Source organism: Xyrauchen texanus, chromosome 23 (assembly GCF_025860055.1).
Source record: "Xyrauchen texanus isolate HMW12.3.18 chromosome 23, RBS_HiC_50CHRs, whole genome shotgun sequence".
In the NCBI taxonomy this organism is placed as follows: Eukaryota; Metazoa; Chordata; class Actinopteri; order Cypriniformes; family Catostomidae; genus Xyrauchen; species Xyrauchen texanus.
In genome coordinates this window covers 21,163,959-21,176,844 of record NC_068298.1, presented here as the reverse complement: position 1 = coordinate 21,176,844, position 12,886 = coordinate 21,163,959, and the positions used below count along the sequence as shown (strand labels likewise).

The 12,886-nt window shown below is 40.3% G+C and overlaps 1 protein-coding gene across 3 annotated transcripts in view; it reads left to right on the top strand.

Moving 5' to 3' along the window:
* Nucleotides 1–12,886, top strand: part of rnf130 (ring finger protein 130) — a 99,163-nt gene that overhangs the window by 75,283 nt on the left and 10,994 nt on the right. For all 3 annotated transcript variants that reach the window (XM_052089350.1, XM_052089348.1, XM_052089349.1), the window contains exons 6-7: nt 4,787–4,869; nt 9,712–9,808. In XM_052089350.1, the coding sequence (XP_051945310.1) occupies nt 4,787–4,869; nt 9,712–9,808 (180 nt within the window). The remainder of the gene's footprint in view (nt 1–4,786; nt 4,870–9,711; nt 9,809–12,886) is intronic.

Genomic DNA, 12,886 nt, shown 5'->3' with positions numbered 1-12,886 from the left:
CCTCTTGCTACATGTAATATAGCGAGGTCATGTGACAACAAAATCTTCTTTTCCACCTTTCATGTCAAACGGTTTTGAGCACGGTGAGGAACTGTTCCAGGAGCATTTCCACTTGAGCACGGTTCAGCACAGCACAATTACAAACTATTCTCAGCATGGATTTCTCAGCATGGTTAGCTAAATATGCTCAACCGTGGTGGTGGTGGCTTTTGTACATGGCAACTCATGACAAACAGGACATGTCAGTTTGCCAAAGCTAAGGTTTTCAACCCATCTTTTTCTTCAGGGAGGTAAGATTACATTGGCTAGCTCAGTGGTTCTCAACCGGGGGTGGCGAGTAGGCTACGATGGAAGGGGAAAAAAAACTGGAAAAAAAAATTTTTGGGGCACATTTTTTTTATCACTAAACTACTGTCATAAAAAGTTATAGTTTTGTATATACATAACTCCTGAATAAAAATTAAAATGTGTTTGGACTGATTTAAAAAAAAAAAGTTTTTAACAAATTTGATTGGTTTGTCGATAGTGAGTGCAAATGCAGGTGATGCGGTTTCATTAAGCGAGTCATTGAGTCGTTCATTCAAACGATTCGTTCACAACACTGAATCATTCAAAACACGATTGAGTATTGCTGTGAGATGCGCTATGGCTATGCTGTGATCTTTGTTTGGATTCATCGGATCTATTTTCGCTGCTAAAATAGACCAAAACCGTCATTATTTCGTCTAAAATGTAAGTGACTTAATATTATTAACTTGTTTGTTGAACTGTCATATGAAATCAGGGTCACATTTTCAATCGTGAGGTGATGGTAAAATAAGTGATGGTCAATTGTCAGCTCTCTTGGTCGTCAGGTCGTGTGATGTATGTTGCTGAACTGTATTCAAATGTTATAAATATAAAAACACCACATTTTGAAATTTAACTGCAGTATGTCAATTTAGTTTATTTGTGTGTGCTGCGCTCATAGACTTTAGAAAACGGCGCTCATTTGTTTGATTTCAACCTGTCTTTGCAAGGCCGCGAAACTCATATTTTGCTCCTTGCAGACAAAGTGCACGCCTTCACACAAAAACTAGACCTCTGGCATGGCCGCATCAGTCGAGGGAACTGCGACATGTTCCCCAGCCTTGCAGACTTTATCACTGATGCAGGCACGTCACACGATTTCTCCTCCCTATTTCAATCAGCGTCTGAGCACCTGTCAGCAATGAGAAAACAATTTGCGACGTACTTTAAAGAGGATTATCGCTCTTTTGCGTGGGTTCGAGATCCGTTTGTGTGCACAGCAAACAAGCTATCAATTGATATGCAGGAACAGCTTATTGAGCTGAAGAGTGACAGTAGACTGAAGGAACTCTTTAGCTCCTGCCCTCTTTCGTCATTCTGGGCAGCATTGATGCAGGAATACCCTGAACTCTGTGACGTCGCCTTGAAGATTCTCCTTCCTTTCGCGTCGACATATTTGTGTGAGGCAGGATTCTCAAAAATGACTGCACTCAAAACGAAATACTGCAATCATGCACAAATCGAGGATGATTTGAGGCTATGTTTATCAAACATTGAGCCAAGAATTGAGGATCTTTGCAAGGCAAAGCAGGCTCAGGTCTCACATTAACATCACCTACCAGCAAGCTTCTGTAAAAAATGCAGATGATGCCTACTATTAGGCCTAGTAATAATAACAATAATAAAGCATAAATTAATATCAGAGGCCTGGTGCCAATTCCCAATTATAGCAATAGCCTAGTAATGATGATAGGCCTACTGATGATGATAATAATAATAATAATAATAATAAGAAGAACAATAAAGCATATAACCTCATATAATTATATAGCAATAGCCTAGTAATGATGATAGGCCTACTACTACGCATAATAATAATAATAATGCCTGCAAGCTCACATTAGAAGTCTGGTGCTACTGCCAATAATAATAATAATAATAATAATAACAACAATAAAGCATGGGGCGGGGGGGGGGGGCCCAACTGCAATGAACCAGCTTTGGGGGGGCCCAGCTTGCAAAAGGTTGAGAACCCCTGGGCTAGCTCATTAAAACTCATATATAATTATATTACTCGTACAATATCTTGTCAATAAATGCCCTTTTTAGCTTGTCTGAGAACTTTTAACTCTTTGTGTGTTTTTGAAAAGTGGCATTCACAACCCCTCAGCTAATAATGGTAAACCTCTTACCTTTGTCTCTGCTTTCCTTTTTGTGATATGGGACATGTTTTTCCTGTGCTGTAGGGGAAAAAGCAGTCCTAAAAACTGCAATAAGTGATCATCCTCAATAATGCACTGACTCCAGTGTTTATCTCACACACCATCTCCAACTGACGTTATAACCCTAATTCAAAAAAAGTTGGGACAGTATGAAAAATGCTAATAAAAACAAAAAGGAGTGATCTGTAAATTATGTTCACCCTTTGCTATATTGAAAGCACTACAAATAAACATTATTTGATGTTTTTTCTATGTACAGTCATTTCAAATCAGATGATTGCAACACACTCCAAAAGTTCAGACAGGCAGTCTTTCAGACCATGTGTCCAATCGAATGTACATCACATGTTTTTTGGTTTAAACCAATAAAAACATGCTTTTATAATAATATGAATAATGCCTAGCCACTGATTATTCCCTGATCAACCAATCACCAAGAAAACATAACCCCTAACTTAATCTGAGAGAGCTTCTGGCATCACATTAGACATGCATTGCTCACCTACAAGCACCTTTTTTACCATTTAAACTAATTTATGTTCATGGTAGCCACATCAAGTGGCACAATGTAATCTTTTTTTAATACATTTTTTATTTAATTTTCTCCTCCTTTTCTCCCAATTTGGAATGCTCAGTTCTCAATGTGCTTTTTTTAAGTCCTCGTGGTCACGTAGTGATTCACCTCAATCCGGGTGGGAATGGCTCATGCCTCCGCATCTGAGACCATCAACCCACGCATCTTATCACGTGGCTTGTGGAGCGCGTTGCCACTGAGACATGACGCGTGTGGAAGCTTCACGGCATCCACTCTCAACTCACCACGCGCCCCACTGAGAACGAACCACATTATAGTGATCACGAGGAGTTTACTCCATGTGACTCTACCTTCCCTAGCAACCGGGCCAATTTGGTTGCTTAGGAGACCTGGCTGGAGTCACTCAGCACGCCCTGGGATTCGAAATATTCGAAATCTTTAACACTGAGCTACCCAGACCCCCTTGCATGTTATAATCTTAATAGTATCAATATATACTATTCAAAGTTAATTTGAAGATCTTGTTGTAGAACACAGGTTGTTTGTCAAGTTTAATGTCCATCACAATGGACATCAAGTCTTGAAAGATATCAGCAGGAACCTCATGACTTTGGATCAGTGTGCCAGGTGGTGAAATTTGTGCAAGTAATTCAGAGCTAAATATTTTACCAACACTTGTTTTTATAATGTATAAAAATATATACAATGCATAACTTGTGGTAATATCTAGAAATTAAGTTTGTTGCAACATTGGCTTATATATATCAGCCAATGCAAGGAGCACTGAATCATCTATTGGACATAGCTGTCATTTTACTTTATTGTTATTTTTATTCCAGCAGATTTTACCAGAGACCCCCAGTGCATGACATGTTTTGATGTTTTGACACCCTTTCAAATTTTATTTTTAGTCTAGTTTCTATAATGGAGAAGCATCTATGCGATGCGAAACAGGATATGTTAAACAGGTGAGGTAATTATGTCATAGTATATAAGAAGCCTCCATAAACAGCCTAATTCTTCAAGAGCAAGGATCATGCGATCATGTATTTTATAAAAGCAATGAAATTAACAAGCTAAAACATCATGTCATGTTTTGTTGTAGTGCTTTTATCATAGCAAAGGGTGAATTTAATTTACAAAGCACTCCTTTTTGTTTTTATTAGCATTTTTCATACTGTCCCAACTTTTTCGGAATTTAGGTTGTACATGCATTCAAGTACCACAGTGGAAAAATAAACCGTGCTGTTTCGGGCCAGTTGGCAAAGTGGTGGAAAAGGAGCTAATATATCATACTATTCTTTCGAATGTTTAAGCTATACTGCATATTGCGGTACATTTTAAAAATGATAAGCAATATGCAGTATATACTGTGAGTTAGGCATTTGACAGAATGTCAGTAATTCATTCCAAACATTTTATGCTGTGTTAAGACTATGGGTTTTTGGAAACTTTCATCTTAATGGAAAGTGGAACAATTACACATTTTCAGTGTCTCTATTTTCTAGAATTCAGATATTCGCTCATCACAGGAGCCATGTGCTTTGAAAAACCATATGTTATGTTCAGGATGGAATACTAACATTCAACTTGCAGCACGACACACTGTATACACTATACTTCCTACTACTGTATTATGTGAAACAATATGCAATATATCACAATAATCATTTCAGACAGTAGTGTGCTACATTGCTTTCAAGTGATCTAGTTATGTTTTACACATGTTGTCAGATGCCCTTACTATATGCATGTTTAAAGGGATAGTTCACCAAGCTGATCACCAAGGCTTTAAAGAGAAAGTCACACCTGTTGTATTCACATTTCTCATGCATACATGTCATAAGGCCAGCATGCATATTTAAAAGTAATGGGCTAGTGATGCTTGAGTAGAAATATTATGGGAGGATACAGGGTCCTAAAAGGAGTTGAGTTAGCAGCTACTGTGTTTCTTTTGCAAGAAATAATTTTTTGGTTTAAAAGACTCATCTGTATTCTTTGTCTTGTTCATGTTTTGCAGGAAACTGAGCCAGATTTTAATCATTGTGCAGTGTGCATTGAAGGATACCAACTAAATGATGTGGTCCGCATCCTACCTTGCAAGTAAGTGTGTGCTTTTGTTTTGTAAATTCACTTTATCTTTTTGCAGATGACAATTACATGTAATGACATTTTCATTCAGGATATGCACAAACTTGAATCGCAGGAACTGCCCTTCTTATGGTTAGTAATGACTTTTGTAAGGCTAAAAATGCTGAAAAGCAGTACACTAGACAAGTTATATTTTGCTCCCTAAAGAAAGCTATTCATTTGCATTGCCTAGTGTAAACTGGTTCTCATACCAGACTTTGAATAATGGTCAAATCACATTTGAAGAGAGATGGACAGAGAGAGAGAAAAGAGTTCAAGGGTCACTCGCTGTTGCGAGCTTGTTGAGGAAATATGGCACTGCTGTGGCTGTGAATCAATGCCACTGTCAGACCTTTTCTGCTTATTTTTAGCAGCTCATCTTCCAGTGTCCTCTAGGCAGCCAGCACACAAACACACATTTATACTTACAAACAAATACACACACGTCATACACAGCGTATTAAAGGGAGGAGACATATGGACATGCACTCAAACACACAAATATGCCCTTTCCTACAGTTTCAGACACCATCTGCTGGGTCTGACATGGTCATACAGCTGGACGTCTGGTTGGTAATTCTATGGATCACTTTACACCAAACACCCACTCCAAAACACATACTACACAGGCTCACATGATAGACCTACGTCTATAGATGCACAGTGTGATAGCATACAGCATTCTCAGAATTGGTGTCCTTTTTTCATCCTTCCCTCTTTTTGACAGACTTCAATTTTGTTTTTTAAATAAACCTATTGGTTTTAGGATTTGAGATACTTTGTTCCAAACCCATATGACTTGCTTCCATGGACTAAATTTCAGGTTTTCTAATGTCATACAAAAGCTTTGTGTGACAAACAGACTCAAATTTAAGTCGTTAATCGGTGAAAATCTTCACATCCACCCTTACTCTCCTTGTTGCCTTCATAAGAGAAGTAGCAATGTCATATTTGTGAATGGATCATTCTGTTTAGTAGGATCTTTTCAATGGTTCGGTGGATCTAGTTCACCAATCCAATCTGAGTGATTCATTCTTGAATGAAACTGATCCACTCAACTCACTGACTCATTGAATTAACAGTACATTGAAGGGGAAGATGATTAGTGAATCACTATTTCACAGCAAACTTAGAGCACAAGTCATATGAACCACTTTAATAATACTTTATGGTGCTTTTGTATCTTTGTGTCCTTTTGGAGGTTGTAAGCTCCGGTCCCCATTAATTGTAATTGCATTGAAAAAAGCAACCAGTACACTATTCAGATATTATCTCTCTTTCTGTTCCTTGGAAGAAAGAAAGTTATACATTTTTGGGACAACATGAGGGTGAGTAAATAATGAACTGTTTATTTAACCTTACTTGAAATGGTATCTGTCATCTCCATGAAATTGAAAAGCGTAATACTGCTAACATGCCGCAGCGGTAATATTTTTCTGTTTACATTGCTCATCCATAATCACTGTCTATAATTATCATCTCTTTCGCTCCCTCTCTCACTGTCTGTACAACTCTTCAGCAGCAGTGAAATGCTAATCCTGTGCCTGGTTAATTGAGAAAACTCAGTTGCTCTCTCTGTACGGCTGAATCACTGCCTCAATCCAGTCAGATCAAATAACACTCACGAGCCAGACCTGCACTGCCTCAAACAGCCTCTGGCATTCAGCAACTCACCAGTTCCAGTCTGAATCTCTTAGTCATGATGACTAACCTGGTTTTTACCATGCAATAAGATACCAGAGTGCTCGTAGATATTGATTATAAACTGCATATTAAATCTTTATCTTTCACAGACAGTTTAGTGAAAAGGTTGTCGGTTTAAAGAAGGGAATAAAATAAAGTATGCATGAAAGTATATCACAGAATAAAGAAGATACAACATGAATTAAAATAAATGCAACATGACATGGTATTCGCAACACACGTAACCTCTTATGTGACTCATTTCTTAAAACAATATACAGTATATACTATATGTATGTATGTATGTGTGAGTGTGTGTGTGTGTGTGTGTGTGTATGTATATATATATATATATATATATATACACACACACAAATTAGATTCTCAATAATCATGAAATACTCATTTGAGAAATGAATTTATTATGAAATGGTTAAATTAAATAAAAAATAATCAGGTGATAAATTGTTAAATAAATCAACCAATAAATTATCAACATGTAGATATACAGATAAAAGAATCTGCTATTTGATCATTCAAAATGTATCCGTTATTGACAGCATTGAAACACATATGATGTGATGCAAATATGCAATTATCATCACTTTTTTAATTACATGTTAAAAATATTTTTTTTCATTATTTATAAATGATACATGTAATTTGTTTTTAATGTGCTTTTTTTATCTCAGGGTGTATTGATTGTTTTTGATCATCAAATTGCGGATTCTTTTATCTATTTGTCTACATGTTGATAATTAATTGCTTGATTGATTTATCAATTTATCAATTGATTTATCTTTTTTTTTATCATTTGATTTATCAATTTCCTAGTTGATTTATAGATTCATCAATTGATTATGGAGTGTCATATTTGGGCACCCATATAAATAGGGTATTACTATCAAGAAATTTATCAGTTTGATTAATTTTTGTGTTAAAAATATGGAAGTATTGTAAATGTGAGACACATTCAAGCCATAGACACAGTATTTTTTGGGTTGATCGCAACTTTTGCAGCCATCTCTCCTAATCTCATTGCTCCACACCCCCTATAAGTATCTCAGCTCTCTAAGCATAATAGTCTCCCCAGCCACAATCAATAACTTATAGCATAAGTAATGGCAGCACACTTGACCTAGCCTTGGCCATTCAATTTACGTCCCAGTGCATTAGCTTCCCTATTCCTTCTCAATCCTCTGGGGTGTGCCCCTCACTTCATGGCATTGTGGGTAACTGTTTATTGTACACTGGATGCACATGTTTGCACTAGAGCTGACTTGCATAGTTACCGTAAAATAATACATAGTCTGTCCACTTTTATGGCATGCATCTCTTTAGTAACCTTTTGTGTTGGGAGCACCCTCATCATTAATTAATTTGACCCCGTGTATGTGTGTGTTCTTCATCAAAGCAAAATAAAGCTATGTTGGAATTTGTCTGCATGCTGCCTCAATACAGGGTCATTGTAGCAGCATTGCGTCCTCTTTGCCCCACAAATCACTGTGTCAGAGGCACTTAGCATTATTTGACATCCTTAGATAATCCTTCTTATATGCATTGCTGCAGCTGTACTCCAAGAACTCTCCTGCCCAGTAGTTCTGTTTGTACTGTATTAAAAACATTTCTGAAACGTCCCGTAGCTGGCTTCACTCCTGTTCGCTCTTATGAAATACTCAATTAACTGGCATATGCATTGGGTGTTTTTCAAAATCTATCGAGGCTGCTCATGTTAAAGAAACTCCTACACTGCATATCTGACCGGCCAATGCAGTGATATATTCTACACCATCTTCAGAGCCACAATGGCCGCCCTGTCTCTAGCAATAGCCACAATGGCTGGCTTGTGCAGAGAAACTCCCTTATGAAGAGGGTTTCCGTTGCTAGAGCCCAGGGTCTGCAACGAACACAGCTCGGATTGTGCGGTAGCCGGATATGAGGAAGAGGAGAAGAGACTCAAAAGCGCTCTGTAAAAAGCTTTTGTTGCACCTTTGAAGCCCACCAGCTTCTTGCTTTAATCTGCCTCTCACTTTCTACTCTCTAGTTGTAACATAAATTTGTTATGTGTTTTTACATGTAATGTGCTTCTTTACACCAGTGCTCTTAACGCAGTTTCAAATATTCATTGTTGCTGTGAAGAATTTTGCTGAAATCAGTGACATGATGCAGCGTGTCATGATTTGGCATTCATTTGACAGGAAAAATATTTTTCATATTAATTTTAATATATACAGAAAGATTTGTTTTAAGCACATACTGTATATATTGGAGCCCAAAAGGCTGACACCCTGTCTACACCGTACACAAGCGATGTCATGTCGCACCACAACGGTTTGAGGCCGTTAACCCTGGATGCATCGATACGAATGTTCAAAACTGTTTATTTGTCTTGTTGGCATGAGCATAGCACCAGCGTATGCAGTGCTAAATAGCTGTTTACTGTTGGCGCAGTGTGATAAGACTTTCACATCCCGTGTAGAGCGCATCATTAATTATATTGAGAGGGATTTGTTTTGCTGCGTCATGGCGTGCCACATGCTCTCGTCTGGTGTAGACAGGGTGTGAAGCTGCTTGTGGAAATGCTTTAATTTAGCATTTTTGTCATAAAACTTTTTTTTTTTAGTATTTATTATGTCCCCCTTTTGCTTTAATGACAGCATGGACTTCACAGGTTTGTGCAGATCCTGATGATATTTGTTATTTTAGAGTAAAATTAGATGTTCCAGAGATCATCCTGTGTGCTTTAATGTAAGCAAGGAAATCTGACATTTTTTTTTCAAAGGTTAGGTAGGATGTCACAAATGTCAAAAATCCTATATGATTAGTAACCTAGAAATAATGCAACATTTTAAATATGTTTTTATTTATTTATGTCATGTGTTTCAATGTTTTACATTTGAAAAATCCTAAACCTTTATTTCCAGGTTTACATTTTTTTTTAATCCTGCATTTTGAATGTGGCTTCAGCTTTATGTACCACACTATGAAACATTATAAAGATGTTTATCTTTGTTTAGGTGGATTTATGCAACAACGAGTGATCAAATGATTTAATTGTTGCTTTATTTATGACACTAATAAATGTCCTCTCTCTCTCCCACTCCCTCCCTCCCTTCCTCCCTCTCTCTCCAGGCATGTCTTCCATAAAATGTGTGTGGACCCTTGGCTAAATGAGCACTGCACCTGCCCTATGTGTAAACTCAACATCCTCAAAGCCCTGGGAGTTATGGTGGGTACACACACACGTACACACATTTGCTCAGCTATCTAAATGAGGACATTACATAGACTTGTATTGTTTTATATAAAGTTAACTACTACTAACAACTATAAATTAACCCTAACCCACAGGGCTGGACTAGGACGATAAATCGGCCTGGGGTTTTACATGCATAACACGGCGGTTCATTTAAGCTTATCATGGCCCGTTCGTCACTTTTCGCGGCCGACCCACCGGCCCACTTGGTTCTCACTATGGACAGTCTGCCCCTGATCGGCCCCATAGTGCATCGGCCCTCCGGGAAAATACCCGGTATGCCAGATTAACAGTCCAGCCATGCTAACCCATGACCTAAACCTAACCGTAACTGAAAACTTTTATAAAATATTCTATATCATTAGAATTTATAAAAACATTATTTAATTTATATATGCATCGATTTTGCAAAGGAGGGCATCCCAAAATGTCCCTAATGGGAGGGTCTGTTCAATTTAGCTAAATTTTAGATTGTCCCCAATCTCTAGCTAGTACACACACTTTTATCTAGCTATGTAAATGGGGACACACCATTTAGACTTGTATTGTTTTTGTCAATGGTCCTGTCACTTTGCCAGGTAGGGGTTAGGTCATCATCACCGTGACATCATCATCCCATGTCTTGTGTTTCATGTACATTCTTTGTGTGAGCGCATGGGTCCGGCGCTCGTCGGTTGGTTTGTTTGTGTCCGGAGCATGGTTCCTCTCTGGTTCGGTTTCAGTCTGTGTCGGGATCTGGACACTCGTGTTCTGTTTGTTTGTGATCAGTGTTTCCATGGGAACATTGATTGTTCCCATGGGAATGCTGATCATGCCGCTAATTAACATACTAGCAGCACCTGTGTCCCTGCTGATTCCCTGTTCATTTAAAGCCTTTGTTGTGTCATTGTCATTGCTGTATTGTTGAATGTAGTTGTATGTAGTCTTTTGTATATTTTGTGGTATCATCAGTACTTACCTCACTCTCTCTGCCTAGTTGGTCCTGTCTTGTGTATCTGTTTGGTTGTCTGTCTCTGCCCGTGTCGGGAGAGTGGTTGCCTTCCAGTTTGCTGAGTATCTGCTTGTCTTCTGTGGAGGATTCCTCATCTCTGCCCATGTGTCGGGAGAGTGATTGCCTTCCAGTTTGATGAATGTCAGTTTATCTTCAATTGAGGATCCCTCGTCTCTGCCCACTGCATTGCCATGGCGCGCACGCACCCACAAACTTCTCTACCCCTGCTACTGCAGCCAGTGGTGGGATCTTTATACTTCGCCAGCACAGTTGATGTTGATATTTATTGTGAATATATCCTTTGAAATGTTCCTCTGCTCTCGCGTCTCGTTGTCTCACTCTCTGAAAGAACAATCCAGCCATGATGGACCCAGCTTAGGAATCTACTCTTTGCTCCCAGCTTAGGAATCTACTCTTCGCTCCGCCCTGTCTGAGCTTGGAGCTTTACTAGGACGTCAACAGGATCAAATTTCTGTTAATAATCAGGCTCTGGAGATGATTTTGTTGCAGTTCGCTGAGCTCACCTCAGTCATCCAACAACTCCGCCAATCTCCTGATACCGGCCTCACCCAGAAAGCGCCCTCACTGGCTCCGGCGATTCCCCACGTTTCTGGACAATTTGAGCCCTGCCCTAATCCTCCAGCCCTGTTCTCAGGTGAGGCGGACTCTTGTTGCACCTTCCTTAAACAATACTCCGTGTTCTTCTCAATGCACCCCTCTACTTTCCCTTCAGAGTCGATGAATGTGGCATACGTCATCACGCTCCTCACTGTGAAAGGGCCGCTGTTTGGGGAACAGCCGTGTGGGACAATGGACTTCCCTGTGGCACGTCGTCCCTAGCATTCACCACGGAGCTATGCCGAACGCTTAATCTAGCCCTGCTGCAGAGTGGATCAGCCAGTCACGCTGTTTCTGCATTGGGGGATTCCGGAGCCAAAGGGAACGTTATGGATGTCGACGTAGTCTCAAAGTGGTAAGGTCGAATTGTCCAGTTTGACGAACCTGTCACCACCTGGAGGGAGAAGAGGTGGAGCTGGGTGCCTGTTCCCCATCCTCTGCCAGTGTCCATGGCCACGAAGGCTGTTCCCCTGCCGCTACCAGCATCCATGGCCACGGAGGCCGTTCACCTGTTACAATCTGTGCTCATAGCCACGGAATGTTTTCTCCTGTCACTACCTGTGCTCACAGCCACGGAGTCTGTTTCCCTGTCTCTGTTGGTGCCCACGAACACGGAGGTCATTTCCATGTCACTGCATGTGCTCTCAGCCATGGAGGATGTTCCCCTGTCCATGTCAGTCCTCACAGCCACGGAGGCTGTTCGCCACTCTCTGTTGGGGCTCATGGCCATGGAGGCCACTCCTCAGTCTCTGTCGGTGCTCACGGCTATGGAGGCCATTCCCCAGTGTCTTCCAGCACTCTTGGTCATGGAGGCCATTCCCCAGTCTCTGTCGGTGCCCATGGACATGGAGGCCACTCTCCAGTTGCAGCTGCCAGTGCTCACTGCTGTGGAGGCCGTTGCCCTATCGCAGCCAGCGTCTACTGCCACGGTGGCCATTCTCCTGCTCCGACCAGCGCCTACACCTTTTTTTTACCACGGCGTCACTCCCTTGATTGTTGAATGTATTTGTAAAGTAGTCTGTAGTATGTTGTGCATTATCATAATTGAAAGCTGTTTGATGTGAAGTACTTACCTCACTATCTCTACCTAGTTGATCCTTTCTCATGTATCTGTTTGGGTTCTCGTCTCTGCCCGCGTGTCGGGAGAGTGGTTGCCTTCCAGATTGCCGAGTGGCAGCTTATCCTCTATGGAGGATTCCTTGTCTCTGTCTGCGTGTCGGGAGAGAGATTGCTTTTGTGTCAATCCTTCTTCAATGGAGTATTCGTCATCTCTGGCCACTTCGTGGCCATGGCGTGCACGCACCCACGAACTTCTCTCCTGCTACTACAGCCGGTGCCGGGATCTTCATACTTAGCCAGCACAGTTGAAGTTGATATTTATTGTGAATAAATCCTTTGAACTGTTCCTCTGCTCTTGGGTCTCGTTGTCTCACTCTCGCTCT